Source organism: Danio rerio, chromosome 18 (genome assembly GCF_052040795.2).
Source record: "Danio rerio strain M-AB ecotype USA chromosome 18, GRCz13ab, whole genome shotgun sequence".
NCBI lineage: Eukaryota > Metazoa > Chordata > Actinopteri > Cypriniformes > Danionidae > Danio > Danio rerio.
In genome coordinates, this window is record NC_141038.1 from 18,928,313 (window position 1) to 18,949,734 (window position 21,422).

The 21,422-nt window shown below is 34.0% G+C and overlaps 2 protein-coding genes and 1 non-coding gene across 5 annotated transcripts in view; 1 reads left to right on the top strand and 2 right to left on the bottom strand.

The window, feature by feature from the left end:
• The window catches only part of LOC147832797 (uncharacterized), a 48,941-nt gene that overhangs the window by 20,404 nt on the left and 7,115 nt on the right, over nucleotides 1-21,422 (bottom strand). The window lies entirely within an intron of this gene.
• On the top strand, nucleotides 2,292-10,399 carry si:dkey-102f14.7. Its single transcript, XM_087293103.1, has 8 exons — nucleotides 2,292-2,790; nucleotides 7,174-8,347; nucleotides 8,587-8,704; nucleotides 8,786-8,992; nucleotides 9,075-9,252; nucleotides 9,423-9,549; nucleotides 9,688-9,767; nucleotides 9,917-10,399. Exons 2-8 carry the CDS (start codon nucleotides 8,327-8,329, stop codon nucleotides 10,005-10,007), a joined length of 822 nt encoding a protein of 273 aa, XP_087149229.1. The 5' UTR covers nucleotides 2,292-2,790; nucleotides 7,174-8,326; the 3' UTR covers nucleotides 10,008-10,399.
• foxl1 (forkhead box L1) lies at nucleotides 18,177-20,114 on the bottom strand. Its single transcript, NM_200984.2, is given in 1 exon segment — nucleotides 18,177-20,114. A coding segment is annotated over 1 exon segment (1,083 nt). The 5' UTR covers nucleotides 19,951-20,114; the 3' UTR covers nucleotides 18,177-18,867.

Genomic DNA, 21,422 nt, shown 5'->3' on the forward strand with positions numbered 1-21,422 from the left:
AATCCTTAATTGTGTCCTTAATACTTTCTGCATGTCCATCGTTGGCTACTATGTTTCATAAGCAAACATGGTCCCTACGCTCTTCGCATGCAAATAACAATGTCTTAACGGAACGGCAGGAAACATAAGTTGATTAGCAGCTAATGTTTCTCCCAGAGAGACCATCAGTCTTCATCAGAGCCCCTCCTCTCCCTCAGCTCTGAGAGCATATTTGGACAACTGAGTTTGGTTTACGCTGGGAGTGAAAATATATAATAAACACACAGATTAAAACTCTTTTGATGCCGGAGGCTTGAAATGCTGTGATTTAGTGCTGCCTGGAGATGTGATTGCACATGAAACAAGGGTGATGACGCTTCTGCAGGCCGGCTGCTTTTCTCTCAGTCCGGATTTGACCTCAGATCAGTCCGACACTTCGGATTCAGGAGAATCATTTGAGGAGATCTGAGGTCTGAGCAGAGCTTCATGGGCCTCTGACTGACTGAATGCAGTTGAAGTCAAAATGATTAGCCCTTCTGTTATTTCTTTTCTTCTTTTTTATATTTCTCAAATGATGTTTAACAGAGCAAGGATTTTTTTTTCACAGTATTTTCTAGAATATTTTTTTCTTTTTGAAAAAGACTTATTTGGCAAAATTTTTATTTTGGCAAGAATAATATTTTTTAAAACCATTTTAATGTCAATATTATTAGCCCCCTTAGATAATTTTTTCCCGATTGTCTATAGATAAAACCATAAATATAAAATGATTTGCCTATACCCTAACTTGCCTAGTTAACCAAATTAAACTGCACTAATTCATTAATTTTATTTTCGGCCAACTTATCCAGCACATGGTTTACACAGCGAATACCCTTCCAGCTGCAACCCATCTCTGGGAAACATCCATACACACTCATTCACTATGGACAATTCAATGTACTGCATGTCTTTGGACTGTGGGGGAAACCGGAGCACCCAGAGGAAACCCATGCGAACGCAGGGAGAACATGCAAACTCCACACAGAAACGCCAACTGACCCAGCCTAGGCTCGAACCAGCGACCTTCTTGCTGTGATGCGACAGCACTACCTACTGCGCCACTGCGTCGCCGCCAGAAAAATATAGAGTCAATATTTACTCTCATCATTGCAAAGATAAAATAAATCAGTTATTAGAAATGAGTTATTAAAACTATGTTTAGAAATGTGTTGAAAAAATCTCCTTTCCGTTAAACAAAAATTGGAGAAAAAAAACACAAGGGGCTGAATAATTCAGGAGTGCTAATAATTCTGACTTCAACTGAATAAAGTAAATTGTTTATTCGTCAGATCAGTGCTCATTTTAAGATCATTCTTATTCAAATGCTCCTTATGTATGTGTATTTTATGTATGTTTATATTTTTACCACAATAAATATATTTTTATGGAAAATGTAGTTACTAAAAATATAAAACCAAGTGAACATATTTAATGTTTTGCTGACCAATGAGTGAAATCTAGTGGTTTAAAGGATAATGATAAATTATAAGAATTAAAAGGACAAATATTCAAATTGTAGGGCTACACTGTGATCCATGCCATTAAATAATTATTTTTGCAAAATTTGCCTGACACAAATTTTTTTTAATTTATGAATTATTGTTACTGAATGACATCTAACTGGATGTCTACTGTAAAGCTTGATGGGGGAAGTATTATGCATATTTTTGCCCCCCAAAAAGATTTACATAATTCATTCATTCATTTTCCTTCAGTTTAGTTCAGTTCAGTTTATTTTCCTTCGCCACAGCGGAATGAACCGCCAACTTATCCAGCATATTTTTACACAGCGGATGCCATTTTACACACTCATTCACACACATACACTATAGCCAATTTAGTTTATTCAGTTCACCTATATTGCATGTCTTTGCACTGTGGGAAACCAGAGCAGTCAAAAAAAATAAAAAAAATAAATGTGAACACGGGGAGAACATGCAAACTCCACACAGATATGCCAACTGACCCAGCCGGGGCTCAAACCAGCAACCTTCTTGCTGTGAGGCGACAGTGCTAGCCATGCTGTGCACTTTATTTTATTTGTTTTGTTTGGTTGTTTGTTTGTTTTTAATCTTGTAAAGGTCTTTGAACCAAATAAATTTTTGTTGACTTATGTATTATAGATCATTGTAGGTTAAAATAAACAAATATTTTTTTAAATCTTTTTTTTATGATTTATTTTACATTTTTCAAACATATTAAACATCTCCCATAGAATTATTTAAAATAAGTAAATACATAAAAATAATAACAAAATAAAACTTAATTTCACAACTAAATGAGGGACAGATGTCTACATTTATGCGATAATCTCAACGTTACAATTCGACTAGTTACAAACTAGTCAGCGCAATAGCCTATTGCAGGGCTATTCAATTGGCGGCCCGAATCCAGCTCCCGAGGGAGTTTGTTCCGGCCCTCAAAATAGTTTGACCAAGAAACTAAAATAAATTTAGTTCAGTCGAAAAACGGCCGCTATAGTTATGAACTGATGTGCGTCTGTTTAATACAGCGCGAGCTAGTGGTGCGGACAGCCGAAAGACTTTGGATGTTTTGTAGAAAATGCCTTTTGTACACTGCACTGTTGTGATACAAAAATCATATAGAAATCAATGGGACCCAGAATGCATTGCACTGTAGTTTGATTTTAGCCACACGGGGCGTATCGTTAAGATTGTCAGTTGTAAATTAATTAGCTCTGAGCGAAAGTTTCGTGAGGAGATTGGAGCTATAATCGAGTAATGTTCTATTACTGTGTTACTTTACTCTGCACTGTAAACCCTAATGCTGTAACTAATTAATTGAATTGAGTTCTATTAACTTAAATCATTAAAATTTGTTTATCTTAATTAACCTTGATGAGTATTTAGAACTTTTTCTTATTTTTGAGTTTGAAAAAATTTAATCTTTCAAGTAAGGTGAACAATTCTGCTGGGTTTAATTTATACAAAATGTCTTTAAAGTTTCATTAACTCAAAATCTGTCAGCCCAGTGATTTTGCGTCTGACGTCATCCAGGTTCACGTACGTGCTCATGCTTCATTCGTTTTTTTCAAGATGGCGGATCGGCATCGCTTCACACTACAGTAAGTAAAATATTTACAAATCCAAGAAATATTAAATGTATGTTTTAATTAATATAATCACAGTAACAGTTCAATGTAATGTAGAGTTAATCAGGGTGCGTTTACATGTCGTACATTACAGAAAACATGTTTAGCCTCACTTGTTGCTAACTAACGTTAACATTACTGTTTAAAAAGTTAGAATCTGTGCAACGTTAGCGTTAGTTGTAATGTGTTAACTCTGAGTTTTAACAGAGTGTGATAAAGACAAAAATATTTGAAATCGGCCGATTACATTTTTCAAAAAAAATTTAATCTTGGCTCGAGCATGCCTTTTCTCAGCCTGTGCTGAAGTTGTCATGGAGACGTGCGCTCTCACAACCGCATGTCATGGCGCTGCGCTGAACTCCATCCAGTATGTGAATGTGGTATTATCTTCGCGATCTGTAGGCACTTCGGAAACGAAAGGCGCAAGAAACGTAACGTTAATCATAACTCAAATGATCTCCGCCTAAACACTAAACGGTATTTTTTGATGACGCGCAAAAACGTAGTCTCAAAACTTAACTCTGCCACACGCAGCTTGTTGCTTGCTGATCCATGTATGAGGACTCGCTCCATAAATTGTTTACCATAGTACTTTGTCTATTCGTTCTGAAATCACATGCAAGTATAACATGAAAACAATATTACACTAAATGCACTAATTTTTTTTGACTGAACAATGTTGTACTTTGAAAGTCATTGGCTGCTAATATGATTTCACCATTAAGAATATGCAAAAATTACCTTTCTGAAATTATATTATTAAGGAGAAAGTCTGAATGTGTAAATATAACACTAACTTTACCTCAATCACCAGCACTGATCAACACTTAATATTTCCTCGCGCTTAAGACGACATCTCTGCATATCAATGATTACCTGATTAATGCGATCAGTTAAGTGAGTTTAAATGTCATTTAGGTCAAATGTATTTTAAAGGTATGATAAAAGTTTTTTTTTTTTTTATCTATTTTTTAAAATGTTTACTCTGGAGAGAATATAAACAGCCTAAAAAACAAAGTATGCATATCTATAACACATTAATACAAAATTATGTTATTAAATAAAATAATAACAAAACAAAATATTCAAGACGTGGTAAACAAGACATAGTTTTCTGATGTGCAAATTTTGTAGCTTAAAATATATTTATATCTTAAAAATATAAATATTTTAGTCTATATATTTTTACATCATTAGACAGTAAGGTAAGTTTTGTTATTTCTAGCTTTTAAAATCAGGCCTTAAATTTCTTTGTCGTCCTATTCAGTTTTAGAAATTTCAATACTGTTTAAATTAAATCTGTGTTTATCGAATCAAAGCAACTAACATGATAATCAGCTCTATTGCTAACCGTTTTTGAGGTTAACGTTAGACATCATGCAATTGTACTACTTCCACTCTCAGCTAAATGACACTGTGACTTTGTGTACATACAGAATTGAAGGTCGGTTGTTGCTGACTACAGATATGTTCTTAAATGGAGGCATGTGAAAGGTGGGTAAAATATTTATTTTTTACTACTATGCCTGGCATATCCAGATAAAATAAATATTACAGTGTATTTATCAATGATACTTTTGCAGCAAGGAAAGTGAAACTTCAACTAGACCTTGAGTTCAGTTTGCAACATGAAGATCCTGCTTTCAACATCTGATCAACACCTGATTTTCATCTGAGGTAAAAAATAAATAAGTTAATGAAACATAATAATAATATTAATACATTTTTCTAAAAATTTTATATTTTGTGGTGTGGGTTTGTTTTATGAAATTCTCTCTTGTTTCTTTTTGCTGTTTGCAGAGTACCAACATGTTACAAATGAGAATTTTCCCCACAAATTCTTTGCACAACTGGACCACCACCTATTTCATTTGATGACAATTTTAAGGCAAACAGCATCCAAAACTGGCAAGACAGCAGATACCCTGGCTAATCTTTTAAAGGTTTATGATGAGCAGGTATGTTTGGGGTCACGTGTTAAAGTATACATTAAAATATCATTTGAATTTTTTTTTTTTTTTTATTTATTTAAAAAAAATTGATTCTTGATTTCCAGGAACTGCATGATGTCAGTTCATGACGGACTACTGTTATCAGAGGTCTTTTGGTCTTGCTGCGTGAGCGTGACTTAAGATTCTTTAGGAACACCCTGGTAAGACTTCATTCATTCTTTTCACAATTAGGCATGTTTAATGAAAAGATGAACATTTTTGAAAACTTTTAATTAAGAACATATTTGTAATCACGAATAGTTGATGAATCATATAATATTGGCTCAGTCATTGTGATACTGTCCTTACATTAATATCCTTGAATTATATTTTTAGATTGATAATCCTGCTGACTGAAGATGCTTTATTGGCCCTGCATTCACTGAGGGTCTCTGTTGTCCTGAAGAATGAATTGGACACCACCCACAGCACACTTCCAGACCTTTATTGTCTTGTATGGATTAATGTATGCTCTTCACATAATATATAGTAAAGGACTTTGAACTTGTGCAAAAAGTTTTGCTTGGCATGGATGATGGAAAATAAAAAGTCTCGTAGCATGGAAACCTTAAAGAATGAGTTGATGTAGAGCTTTTTTTTTTACTTAATAAAGACTGTCTCTGGGGTAGTAACTTCAAAACATTTATTTACCTTTAATTGGTAAGTATGCATTTTATTATATATAGGGATAGTTTGTCCAAATGTAAAATTCTGTCATTTACTAACTCTTCACTTGTCCCAAATCTGCTTGAATTTCTTGCTTCTGTTGAACACAAAAGTTAAGTAAAGCTGACAACCTGTAACCACTGACTTTCTAATAGGCAAACAAATACTGTGGAAATCGGTGGTTACAGGTCTCAGCTTTTTTTTTTTTTTTTGGTCAAAAATAACCTTTTAAGTGTTCAACAGAAGAAAGAAACTCAAACAGGTTTGGAATAAGTAAATGACAGAATCATAGTTCAACCAAGACTGAATAAATATATATATATATATATATATATATATATATATATATATATATATATATATATATATATATATATATATATATATATATATATATAAACTGCTCTCCGTTAAACAGAAATTGGGGGGAAAAAATAAAGGGGGGCGAATGATTTTGACTTTAATGATAAATACAGTTTCTGTGTAGTTTACACTAAACGAGTCACTTCACAGAATGTGCACTTATTATTTTTTTAACGAATGCCTTAAGACTAAGTTTTACACTTATTAATGTATTATTAAATTTTATCAAACTTAAAGTTGTTTTTTCTTGAGGCTCTTATGTCTGATATCATATTTACATTGTGGGTAATTTTTATAATTTCAGAATAGTGTTCATTTTCAATCTCTTTATGTCTAATAGTTTTTATCGTTTTAAGACATTTGTAATTGCATAGGAGACAAATTTGTAAGTACTGTTGGACATTTTTTCTTTAAAAATAAATGTCTAAAATGGTATTGTCTGTGTGTTTTAAATTACAGATTTATTTTCACAGATTTATGGGGTTTAAAGATTAAAATAATGGCTAATTTTATTTGTGAAACTGACGATGGAGAAGTTAATTTTAAAAAATGCTATCAAAATGTATGAGCTGGGTGACTAAGTATGTAAAGGTGAGATAAATAATTAAAAATAAGTTAATTGCTATTAAAATGTATGAGCTGGGTGATTTAAGTATTTAAAGTTGAAAGAAATTAAAGCAATTAAGTTAATTGGTATTAAAATGTATGAGCTGGGTGATTTAAGTATTTAAAGTTGAAAGAAATTAAAGCAATTAAGTTAATTGGTATTAAAATGTATGAGCTGGGTGACTAAGTATTTAAAGTTTGGAAAAATTAAAACAATTAAGTTAATTGCAATTAAAACGTATAAGCTGAGTAACTTGGGTATTTTAAGTTAGGTGAAGTGTCTTGCATGAGTACAACAAACTCAAAACTTAATGTTTCTGTTTACTTAAAATAGATAATTACATAACTTAAAAAATTTGACGTAACTGATTACCTCAAATTTTTTGAGTTTTGTCAACTTATTCGGGATTACAGTGTGACAAAATGATCTGAAAACATGATTTCTTCACGCAACATTAACGACCTACAGGATCTGATGGATCGCTCTATTTTTGGTAATGTTCAATGTGTGCTTAGTATGCTTGGCTAAGAAGGCTAACGCGCCTATGTTACCGTTAGCCTTGACAGTTTTAACATTTTAAAAATTGTATGGGTATAAAATAATAACTACAAACAAAACTAATGTTCGGATACTGTCCACAAAAATCGACAGTGAATAAGGTTTGATAAACTTGGCAGGACCATTTCTGTCAAAGTGTATTTCACTTTCTGAAAATATATGGAGTGGCTTACCTTAAAAATATTTAAATATTTATAACTTAACTTAAATGTTTTACAACTTTAAAATATTAATTGTTACAAAATTATATTTATTGTCTGAAGTTTAAAAAAAAAGTTTAAATAGGTTATAATTATTATTTTATATATTTTTCCCCCTGAAATATACCTAAGTATAATACACTAAAATCCATTTACTTTAAATTGTGCTAAACACATTTGTGTTTTAACGGGTAATAACGTTGTATTAATATTCTTTTAATTATTATGTTGTTATACATGAAGTATTGAAAAAATTATTGCTCTGTTTAGTTTTATAATTTGGTGAGCCTTGTAAGCTGTGTTTAATGCAATTAAACAGTTTGTAAGGCTGAACAAATTAAGTTACGTGTATCTTAAGTTGAAGCGCGTTTCGTCGTTGCAAAACGAGCTTCAGCTTATGAGACATGTATGTGCAGTTTATTAACGTTGATATACACACATATTAAAGATTTACTGATGGACATTTTCGTGCAGCTGATTTTCGGATTCTAAATAGAACGCGTTCTAATGACGTGAGAGCTGCGGCAGATTTATATGCACGTACTTTATTAGAATTCTTTGTTGGGTGTTCTGGCGTTGGTTGTGGTTAGTGGTTTTTGTGCAGTTTGCGATTTCTTGATTGATTTACGGTTATTGATTCACGGTTTTGACACTTTTTTCGGACTTCGACTACGGCTTTGGATTTGCGATTTCACTTTGACACATTCGGACACGGTTTTGGATTTCCCGGTAACGACCCTTTTCTTCTGACTTCGACTGACGGCTTTGGACACCCCTTGGATTTGGTTAACTCGGCAAAACCCCAATAATGGGAGTTTTATCCGTGTGTGTAAGTATAAATTTTCACACAATATAAGGCCTACTAGTAATTAACAAATGCTAACTCTTAGTAAAGTATTTAATGTGTGTGTGTGTGTGTGTGTGTGTGTGTGTGTGTGTGTGTGTGTGTAAATATAATACATTTCATGTTTGAACGTACACTCATAGTTATAATAATTCACAGTCATTAGACAGCTGTATGTGCACTCACTTTCTCGTTTCTTTTTCTTAACCCTCTTTCTTGTGCAGGAGGAAGCACCGAGCAAGGTGTTTGGTGTTCCCTTGTCACATCTGAGAAAGACCGGAAGGATGAGACAGGGGCTTCCTCTGGCCTTCACACACCTGGTGAGCTTCCTCGAGAAGCATGGTGAGTGCTGGCTTGATGTTTGACTGTGTTTCCAAGTGTTTGTCACGCATCTGACAATGTATTTGTGACATATGTGTTTAGGCCTTAGTACCATAGGCTTGTTCAGTGTTGGTGGGACAGTATTGCGGCAGTATGAACTGAGGAAATGTTTTGATCGTGGAGGCTTCCCAAAGATGAACATTGAGGATGTTCATTCCTCAGCCTACGTCTTGAAACATTTCCTCAGGACTCTTCCTGGTGGTCTTATTCCAGAGCCATTCATGATTGAACTGCGGGAAGTGTTCAAGAGTAAGTGAAGGTTTTGTGAGCTTGCTCCACATCAAAATAGATTTATCAAATTGTTGAACTCTGGAAATATTTTATCTTGCAGTGTTCAGACTTAGCAAACGTCACAAGGCAGTGAAGAAAATACTGGATACCATTCCAGAGGAAAATTACAATATCCTCTGCTCTCTAACGTTCTTCCTGTCCCGAGTGGCTGCTGAGAGTCATGTCAACCGCATGACCACCACCAACCTATCCATAGAATTTGGGCCGATCATCTTTCAGTAAGTATTTGTATATCTGTATTTAGCTGATGGTGTCTGTATGTTACAACATCGCTTAAAGTCTGTGTGAAATGGAGCTGTCAGTCATAATAGACCGTTGTGTGTCTGGTACATTTATTCATGTAATAAGTTTTTGTTATGTTTGTGTGTGTGTGTGTGTGTGTGTGTAGTGTTCCTCAAGGCCCCACAAAGCTTGAGGAAGAAGAGATGTGCATCAGCTTCACAGAGTACATGCTGGACAACCTCAGACATCTACTGCCCAATATGTACCCTCAAGCATCTGCCACCAAAACAGCAGTAAGTTTACTTGTGTTTTTTTCAAATGATACCAACTGTTTGTGTGTGATGGGTTTTTGAATTGAATCAGAATGGTGGTAAACTGATAAAAACGATGATAGATCATAATTTTGGTTTGCTTTACTTTGTGTGTTTGAGGAGGGAGACAGTGTGTCTGAGACGGGAGGGGACTTCACTCCTGAAAAGTGTGTCCAGCAGGTGCTTCTCACAGAGACAAGGTACTGAATAAAAACACACACTACAGACTGTTACTGCTTACATACCTCATATAAACCCCCACAAATGCACACACATAGGTTTATATTGGTGTATTGTGGAAAGCTAGTCATTCATATTCATGCTTGTGATGTGTTTTTTTTTTTTAAAGCTCAAAACCTCCAAAACTTGGTCGACTTGGGCGTCTGAGAAGACGATTTTTGCAATTTTGGCGAAGGAAGGTGCGAAGTGAAAGAGAGTGAAGAACCCTCTTGGGCTGGTGATGTTTGATGCAAGTCTCCACAGCCAGTGAGAGACTGAGGGATGGTAAGGGGCACCAGTAAATAAGGGGGCCAGTGAGGGTCACCAGAAGGCACAGACGTTGGTGAGGGTCAACAAATGAACCTGAGGGCTGGTGAGGGTCACTGGAAGTCAGTGGAGCCGATGAGGTAAACTGAAAGTGAAACTGGTGAGGATTTCTTAATGACACCAGTGCGATGCAGTGCTGTGATGCTCATCAGAAAACAACGCATGCTGTTGAGGATCACTGGAGCTGCTGGACGTGAGGTGCAATCACAGATTTGATTATGAAGACAAAGACAAGGCAGATGCTGATTCTGAATCTGACTGAAATAAAGCTTGTCATCTTCAGTCAGTTGGTGTCTTTCTCTTTCTTTATGTCTGCATACTCTTATTGTATACTTCAGGAGGCAAGTTAAAAAAAAATTGTACTCAAACATTCATTATTATTATCATCTTTAAATGCATTTACAACATTATAAGCATGGGTATTACACAACTGTTCATATAAGAACACCCTAGACCTGATAAATTACCAGCAACTAACTGCATTGATATTTTAATTTTAGTGTGCAAAATTGTTAAATTTTACCTTGAAATATTTTAATTAACTTTTATATTTAATATTTTTATTAATTATATTAAGTTCTGAAATTACCTTACTCATGGCATTGGGTTTTACACAAAGATAGCCTGGAGCACCATGAACAACATTTGTCATTAATCTGCTGTTTATATTCTACATAAGTAAATCCATTAAAAACAAAAACAAAAAATCCTGTCAAATATTGCAACTATTACCTTAACTACCAGTGGCGCCTCCAGAAATTTTGCTAGATGAGGCCACAACAAATCGTGGGTGTGCCCAATTTAATTTGCGATATAAAAATGTTGTCGAGCTTGATTTGTGATGCTATTATTAAATGACAATAATTACCAGCGTTGGGGGTAACGCATTACAAGTAACGTGAGTTATGTAATATTACTTTTCTAAATAGCAAGTAAAGTAACGCATACCTTTAGAAGATTAAGTAATACTATTGGAGTTACTTTTTTAATGTAACAAGTTACTTCACTAACTAGTAATAACTAAGAATTTGCTGAATTAAAATTAGTGTAATCATGTTGAATCACACTTAATGAGAGAATGAGCTCCCCGTGGAAACAGACAGAAACCAAGATGGCAGAGCCTTACATTTCAGTGATGGAAGAATTCTTATAGTTTTTAACACATGGAAGAAAAGGGGATAGTTACAATAGAGATTGATTTTACTGAACTAATAAGACACAAATACAGAAGTAGCAAACACATTGCTTTCCTCTTTCATTAATCTGGATGCATGTAAAGCATCAAGAAGTAACTCAAAAGTACCATAACACATTACTTTCCATAAATAATAACTAAGTAACACAACTAGTTACTTTTTTGAGGAGTAACTCAATATTGTAATGCATTACAATAACTTTCCCCGGCACTGAGTCAGGCCACTCTTTTGTCTTTATTTATTTCAGAAGAATTGAAAATGCGTGTCTTATCCTTGATCTTAAATTGACTTTAAGAAAAACAATATGAGATGTAGATATAAACATCTATTACCTTGTGAACTTGGGTTGATGGTCAATTTAATGACCTTAGAATAGGATAACTAGCTGCTGACTGACTCCAGAGGGATTGTTGTTGGGGAAGATAAAAGATTGCAAGATTGTTATTTCTAATGTAAAAATGACAATATGCATGCACAAGCGGAGCAAACCGCTTGTGTCTTTCCAGGCGCACGCAGTAGAAAACATCTCACGGTGAGAGTTGTGTGTGGCTTTCAGTGCAATGTAAACAAAAGATATGTTAGACGAGCTATTATTAAAATGATTATGTATGCATGAACGCAGATGATAACAACAGTTAATCTTAATAGCTTATCTAATATAAAGGTTGAATATACATTAGACGTGATAACCGTGAAACCATGATTATTCTTCAGACTATATAATCGTACAACCAAAATCTATAATCGTTGCATCACTAATTGTTATGCTGTTCAAAACACAACATATGAATGTGTCTGAATGTAGAAGAAGCCTACTTCAGTAATGCACTGCTTTTGTTGTGCGAAATACAACATTTGAATGTTTGTTTAAAAAAAGAAAAGTCAATTGGACAATTCAGTTGTTTTAAAATACAATATATTAACATTTTAATGTAGAAAAAGCCAACGTGTCTTTATAAGCACAAATACAGCATATGGGCTCTTATATTCAGTTGTGTCATCACTCATATAGCAAGTCATGGCTCTCTGGCCCTTCGTTTGGGATGCTTTTCATGAACCGGCCCCCATGAAAAACTAATTGAATAGCCCTGGCCTAGTGGTTAGTGCACTGACATATGGTGCAGTAGCACTTCAGGGTGTCACAGGTTCGAATCCCTGCTTGAAAACATTTCCTGACCCTTCCCTCTCTCTCCCACTTTGTTTCTTGTCTAAAATACTGTCCTGTCCTCTCAATAAAGGCAAAATGGCCAAAAATAAATAAAAAAAAAAAGACTACAAACAGATGTATTATTATTGTCAAGAGCTATCAAGGGTGATCAGTGTATCAAACTGGAAATCATAATTCTTTAGGGTGAATGTATCGTCCTATTTTATATTGCATTCCCTACTCCAAGTTCCATTAATGTATTCACTAACATGAACAATACCTCAATTAAATTCTTTATTCATCTTTGTTTACATTAATCAATAGAAATAAAGTAACTTGTTATTAGTTTATGTTAACACTGTGCATTATCTAATGTTATCAAGCACAACTTTGGATTTGAATGATGCATCGGTAAATATGGAACTATGATTTATAAATGCTGTACTCTTAGTGTTTATTCTTACTTCATGTTAGTATGAGTACTTTAACCTAATATTATTAAAATATTGTTGTAAAGTGTGACCTTAAACTAAATATTGCTACTTTTGTCATCAAGGAATGAGCTTGAAATGTCATAACATGTAACTACGATAACTGTAATTATATTTTATATTATCATTAAAATCTCTTCAGGACATTTAGCACTACTGTAAGATGAAACCCTTGTTTATTATATAAGAACGCTTTAATACTTTGTCTTATATAATGTTTACAAAAAGTATAAAAAATGTACTTTAATCTTTTTGTTAAAGGTACTGGTTTCAGAAAATGGTATTTTAAAATCATAAGGCAGTATGGGCTGAATCAACGGAATCAAAATTAATGCAGGTTTCTGTCATTTTCTGTAATCAAAAGTAGCAAATAATGACTTCCAGTGAGCCAAACAATATATGTTTGTGTGACAGAAATGTGCCAGTATTTTTAGTAGGCAACTTTTATGGAACTGTAGACCTCTGCTTTAAAGTCAATGCACCTTCATTTGGCTCCTCTCACGGCAGAGCACTTGTGGTTCCAGCCACAGAAACCGTGCTCTATTTCCAGTCAAAATAAATGAAAGAGAAGCAGCAATCCACTCTTGGGTGTGATTTTTTTTTTACAGTTTAAACACTTAGAAAGATAATCTCTCTTCCAGTGTTTATTTTAATATAATGCTTGAGAAGGACAGAACACAAACGGAGAATGTTGTCATTAAAATTCTCATCCAGCTCTGTGCTCCATCAGCTTCATGCTGTTGAGAAAACACTGGCCTTCTGTGAGACTGCTTTTGTGGTTACCAAAATAATCAAACAGACACTGGTTGAGCCAGAATCCAGCATTTTCTTTATTCCATAACTGGATCTTTGCAGAAACTAAATTGAGAATGTATAAATCAAACACAGACTTTTATTTTGTGTGTTGCATAGACAGGGGCGCCCCCAAGGGGTGGCCAGGGGTGGCCACGGCCACCCCTCGGTAAACTCTGGCCACCCCTGTGGCCACCCCTTTGGCCACCCCAATATAATTTTGCTGTTGACATTATGTACTTATAAATCCACAACGTTTAAATAAATAAAATGGAGCCACTAAATTATTGTTGGTGTTACTGATGTAGCTGATTCATTGTCTCTCCCCCTTAGTGCTGGTTCAATGCTGAATGCTGGTGAAAGAAAACTGACGCATGCGCGCAGAAAACCATTCCCGCGCGCCTCACGCACTCCTGTGTGAATCCAGGTTGGTTGTTTGCATGCACGCCGACAAAATACGCGCCGCTCATTCGCCGTGAAACGGAGTAACAGCCTTTTGTGCAGAGGTGAAAGTCGACTAAAGTTTATATAATATGATGATGATGATGATGTTACTTTCACTAAGCATGCCTTTAAAGCAGAAAGGAGGGATAATGAGTCAGGGAGGTAAGACTTCATAACATGATTTCTCAGCCATGATCTGGTCTAAGACCACAGATAATTCTACAATACATTTTTTGTATTCTTTAAAATTGTCATAATTAATTTTCATGCAAAAGGTTTCTTAAGTGATCTTGGCATATCACTCCAGTTGTTGTTTTCCAGTAATATTTAGGACTGATTTCTGTTATTTATTCAGAATAATAATTGTATAATAATATTAATTGTATTTATTTAAAATAAATATAAATAAATTTTTATATTTATTGAATAACAAATCTAACAATTCAAGGGAGGTGGGGTGTATAGGGTGGCTCGCCCAGGGTGTCATTTAAACTAGAACCACCACTACTACCCTTCCCGATCGTCGTTGACAGCACGCACACACCTTCAATAGACAGCAATGGCAAATTAATATTTACCTTAAGGTACAGTATATCAATAGAAGAAGCTGCATTAATAAAATGGCTCAAAAAGTAATATGGATAAATGATATTATTTGGTATAGTGAGTGTGTATAGTAATGCCTTTTTGTTTCAGTTTGATCATTTGTTTGGGTTATTAATAAACTCATTATTCTTTCATTCATTTTCTTTTCGGCTTAGTCCCTTTATTAATCCAGGGTCGCCACAGTGGAATGAACCGCCAACTTATCCAGCACATTTTTACACAGTGGATGCCCTTCCAGCAGCAACCCATCTCTGGGAATAATAAACTCATTACATTAATCTTCATTAATTTTAGACATGACATATACCGTATGATGTACAATAAAAGCACGTAAAAAGTTATTTATACAGTATATATATATATATATATATATATATATATATATATATGAAAAGTGTTTTTAAACTAAACATAGATTTTTATTTGGTTTGCACATGTACTTCTTGAATTACTTAAAGGAATAAATAGCAATATTTCAAGAAGAATTAATTAAATGAATAAAAACTACATTATTACATTTACCAAACACAAAAATACAACATTACACTGAATTCATAATTTTTTTTTGTGTGCCACCCCAAGATTTGGTGCGGCCTCTTCTGGCCACCCCTAAGAAAATTTTCTGGGGGCGCCACTGTGCATAGAATCTCTATTGTAGTTTTTCATCTTTATTTCTTGCTCTTTTTACAATGCAGATTGTATCAAAGAAGCTTAACTACGATGAAGTTCTAGTTCATTTTATTAGTTATTTTATTCTGGTTATTTTGGTTGTGTTTTGGTGATTTTTTGCAGAGCATGGTTGTTGATCTGTGGGTGGGTCTAAAATAAAAGGAATGCTGGTGTATATTAAATTTTTATTCAACTTTATTATTTTATTTATGGTTGAATGAGTTTTTCTTTTTTTGTATTTTCCATTTTCATGTTATTTTAATTATATTGTTAGTAATTTGTTATGTTTGTTTTATTATTTTGAATTGTACATTATTCATTTAGCTTAATTTTTTATCTATTATATTTTAACTGAGGTATTATTTTTATAACTATGTTTGTTAATAGTTTAGATTAGCTTTAATATGTAGATTTTGCATTATAACTTTGGATAAATTTTTAGGTTTAGGTTTTTTGAAAGGGCAGAAGGTGAGGAGTTGGTTTTAGTTTTTGTAGTGAAGTTTAATACAGTAAATTATATTAATTAAATCAAAAATGTATAAATGAAACAGACTTTAATTTTGTATGTTTGTATGTTGTATGTTTTTTACAATGTAGATTGTGTCAAAGCAGCTTAACAGATGAAGTTCAGGAAATTTTTATTCATTCAAAATATCAATAATAATTAGAATGATTTTAGAATTTTCTTTATGTAAAATAGTTTTTTTTATAGTTCCACTAAAGTATTTTCTGAATTGAATTGTTAGTTATTATTATTGTCTTTTTGCAATTTAATTCTGATATTTATGCATGTTTTTGTTATTTTATTAGTATTTTTATTGTGTCCATAAAGATTTTATATTTATGTTTTGTGTTTTTATACAAGTTTTATTAAGTATTAGTAGAAGTTTATTAATGTTTAAGTCAATATTATTGTTATGGTATCGTGGTAGAATAATTTTATTTCATTTTTATTACATGTTATTATTTTATTTATGGTTGAATAGTTTTTCCTTTTTGTATTTTACATTTTCATGTAAATTCAGTTATATTTCTAGTATTTTTATGTTTGCATTATTATTTTGAATTGTACATTATTCATTAAGCTTAATTTCTATTTTTTAAAGTCTATTATGTTATAATACAATTGAGGTACTATTATTATTTTTAGGTTTAGATTTTTTAGGGGAGGGGTTAGCATTGGTAATAATTGTTAATATTCATTTTTATTAATAATTTTAGTTTTTGTAGTGAAGTATAATATAGTATAGTATAATATATTCATTAAATTGAAATGTTTAAATGAAACAGACTTTTATTTTGTATGTTGAATGTTGTGTGGTATCACTATTGTAGTTTTTCATTTTTATTTCTAAAGCGCTTTTTGCAATGTAGATTGTGTCAAAGCAGCTTAGCAAAGATGAAGTTCTAGTAAATTTTATTAATTCAGAATATTAATAATATAATGATTTTTATAATTTTCTTAATATAAAATAAATGTATATATGCTATTTAATTCTGATATTTAAGCGTTTTTGTTATATTATTATTTAATGTGTCTAGATTTTATATTTATTGTTTGTGTTTTTTTGTGGGTGAAGTTTTATTTATTTAGTTAAATGTATACATTTTAAGTCAATATTATTGTTATAGTATCATAGCAGAATAGGTTCTTATTACATTTTTATTCAATTATGTTATTTATGGTTGAATTAGTTTTTGTTAATAGTCCTAATGTTAACAATATTTCTGTTTGCATTAATATTTTGAATTGTACATTTTTCATTTAGCTTGATTTCTATTCTCTATTTGTATTTAAAGTTTTTTTATGTTGTAAAATAATTGAGGTACTATTAGTTTTATTAATATTAAGTATAATAACTTTGTTAATAGTTTAGATTAGCTTTAATATGTAGTTAGTTAACTTTTTAGGTTTAGTTTTTTTTTTTGGGGGGGGGCAATTGTTATTAGTGTTGTTAATATTCATTCTTAAACATTATTAATAATGAATAATATAGTATTACAATACATTATGACACGTGAGGGCACAATTATCTAACAATATAAAGAATGCAATTACACAGATTTTGTTTATGCATTTGACATATAGTGTGTAAGTGTTATGGGGAAAATCAGAAATGGCTATTAAACTATTTTACACCACCTTTTTCTGATTTAACTCACTAAATCTGTATCTGTTAAAATAATTTTCAAAAGCAATATCCATAATTCCTCAATATTGTAAATGATGTTATCCACAAATTCACATATTCTTTGCAGAATCTTAAAGATCACCTTGGAGGGAGCAGACAGTGTTTCGTTATGGTCATGGATGGCAAACGCAGGGCTGTGATCCAGCAGAGCCCTCGACTGCTCCATCTAAGGAGCCCATCTGTGAAGAGGAGGACAGATGGAGGCAGCAGATTGAGAGATGTAGTCTCTTTCTCTCTACAAACCTTCAGATGGATGACGCTCTATTTACACGTCTGACCAAAAGAATCCTATACACAGGAAATGCTTGTGGATGTGAGTTCCTTATTTATTTCCACAAGCATTCCTGATTTGCACTCAGTGAGGCTAAGACCTTTCAGCTCAAAAACCACTTATGGCTATATATGGTGGCAAGAAATACATGTGGTGGACAACAAGTGCTTGAAATATATAGACTATGAATAGAAAGAAATCCCATAATTTGTTCATTTAAAATACACTGTTTTGTTTGAGTTAAAGTCAACAAAGTGTCACTTCCACTCGTTTATTTGAAAAATTGAGTTCTCAGATCGTCCACAATACAAATCAATGTTTGTTTTCTTCCCACAGGTGAATGTTTAAGCAGTAAATCAACTTTGAGTTTTTGTCTATCTATAGTTTAAGTTGTAGGAGAGGACAGGAACAACAGCTATTTTTCAAGTAGCCGCTAAGAGGAATGCATAAAACCCTTCTTCATATAAACATTAGCATTTTACAAAGACATCTGTGTTCGGGATGGGTTGCAATGAGTGTGTTCTTGATCATAGTGCACACATCATCATAATTAACTACTGTTACAGTTTACAGAGCGGCCACCCATGTTGAATTCCATAAGGACAACAATAATAGAAGAAGAAAAAACTATCTTGTGATATCTAACCATCGTATTGTTACAGTAAACGCGTAGCAACCATGCTTTTTATTACCATTTGTAAAAACACAATTTTACTACAAACATGTGATTAATGTATGGTTAGTCTAGAAAATTATGGGTAATATACTGTAGATTAAACCCTTCTTTTGTTGATCTCTTTTGTGGTTCATTTTCATAAGGGTTGATATTTGTTGTTATGCTTTTGTTTGTAATTAGCCGTTAAAAAAAACAAATATGCTAAAGACAGAATGTTACCAACACTGACATTTTCTAGAAATAAAACTAGTTATTGGTACAAAGGAGTCATCAAAAGAATAGTTTCTCATCCGTTTTCTCTGTTAAGCTCAGTATTTTGTCAGGACAGGTGAGAGACAGGTAGGAGCAGAGCGGGAATCCGCGCGGGTACAGCTGTGGGTGCGCGTGTGCGATGAGCGAGGACGCGAGCGCGTAACCGCGGGAATCCACGGAGGCTCCTCCAGCAGCTGCGCACCTCCGCTGGAACTGGTTCTCCTTTTTTGACAGAATGCTGTCAATGCTAAACTCCTTTGCCTTGTCTGTTGTTTTCCTTGGGTTTGATTCTTTAGATTTGGCGTCTCCAGATTGCGCGCGTCCAGTGTCACTCTTCACGGGCACACGCGTCTCGCTCGCGCTTGAAAGCGGTGTGTGAGTGTTTACAGCCACCGTGCTGCTCCGTTCAGGTGTCGTGCATCTCGGGAGGGAGACAATCGTGGTCGAGGATGCCAAACACCAGTCTTTGGCGGATTCTGAGGCTACATTTTCCTCTTCGTTTTGAGGTTGGGTGTCGTTCGACTTCTCCTTAATATCTCTTCCAGGATTTTGCTTGAGCGGAGAGACTTTCTCTGATTGGGCACCTTGATGGAGTTTAAAGCTCGTCACCCGAGTTCTCTTGTGACCGACTTTGGTGTCACCTGTGTCCTGAGTCCGGCACTTTCTCTTCCGCCGCCGGTAGTTTCCGTTCTCAAACATGTCCAGGCATTTGGTGTCCAGCGTCCAGTAGCTGCCTTTGCCCGGTCGCCCCTTCTCTCTGGGCACTTTAATGAAACAGTCGTTGAGCGAGAGGTTATGGCGGATTGAGTTCTGCCAACCTTGTTTGTTGTCGTGATAATATGGGAAGCGGTCCATGATGAACTGATAGATCCCGCTGAGGGTCGCGCGCTTGTCCGGCGCGTTCTTGATTGCCATGGCGATGAGCGCGATGTAGCTGTACGGGGGTTTTTGTGGAGGCTCCTGCCGGCCAGACGCGAACCCCAGCGCGGGGATGATGCCTCCAACTTCGCCACCGTACACATAGATGAGGGAGGAACCGGACAGGCCGAGAGCCGAGGCAGCCACGCCAGACTGCGGCACGGGGCTGTGGTATAAACTCATGACTTCGGAGGACAGATTCAGTCTGGGGAGATCGCCACCGGTGTGTCCGCTTCATGAGTCCGAAATGTTAAATAATTGTTGTCCGTTTTGCTGTTTTATGTTGACTTAGCGCTGGAAAATAAATTGTCTATGATAAACACTCGTTGTGTTCCCTCAGCCCACCCACATTAATTAAAATTTCATTGCCGAAAGCCTCGAGTCTCTCTCTCCCTCCGCGTGTCCCCTGCCCTACCAGCCAATGGTGTGCTCGGTTATTCCTTCATTTGTTTATAGAATTAGTCTGTTGATAAGTCTGCCCACCCAAGTTGAATCAAGCTGTGTTTATTTGGAAAAATTTCCGGGCACCCAATACATAAACGCACTGATCTGATGTTTGAAATATCACGTCCACCCTTAACGCTGAAAGTTGCTCGCACAGAGAGAACAAGCAAACATGACAGAGTTCTTTCTGGGAGTTGCTTTGGGTTGCAAGAAAAGAAAACAAAGCAGGCTATGTAAAGGAAAACAGCTTCATTTCGTTGAAATTCAGAGAGTGGATGCCTTAAGTGACATTCACGTATTTGCTAAATACATTTACACTAGTTTAATATTTTTGTTTTAGATTAATCTGTTACAACGTTAACCACAGTGAATGATATTGTTTGACTACACGATAAATATGCAACTTATTGCAATTTTTATTTAAAATTGACAGTTTAAAAGTGACAATCTGACTGGAATCATAAAAGATAATTAAAATGTATAAATATGCACTTCACCATTTGCAATATTAATTAAAATACAATGCTTTATTAAACATTGTTTTATATTGTCAAATATTAAAGACAATACATAGGCTAAAACTATTTTAATAAGTTTTGTAAAATATCTGAAAGATCTAATAATGTACATATACAATGTGCATTTAAGAAAGAAACTTGCACTTTTAGAGAAAGTTTATTATTATTATAAGTAAAATAAGAATTGCCTTGATTAAAAATAAGTAGCACAAGACTAATGAGGAAAACAGTATCCATAAACCTTCCTGCATAAATCAGCACATTTTTTGTCTCTTATTATTCATTGATTTTGCTGAATCCATTAATATAAATTTTACAAAATAATGAACAAATCAATTAGGAAAAATAAAAGAAGAAAAAAATGCTATGGAAAAAAATTTAAAGTGTTAGTGTTAGTAAAAATAAGACATTGAATTTCAATAAATAATAACAAAACAAAATTTAAATAATAAGGTAAAATGGTAGGCCAATTCTAGAATTCCCTGAACAAATCATAATTGGTATTTATCTTATTATTTATCTTTTTTTTAAAAGTTATTTTTATTAGTATTTTATGTTTTATTCATTCAATAACTCATTTTCGGCTTAGTCCCTTTACTAATCTGTGGAATGAACTGCCAACTTATCCAGCATATGTTTTACACAGCAGATGCCCTTCCAGCTGCAACCCATCACTGGGAAACACCCATACAC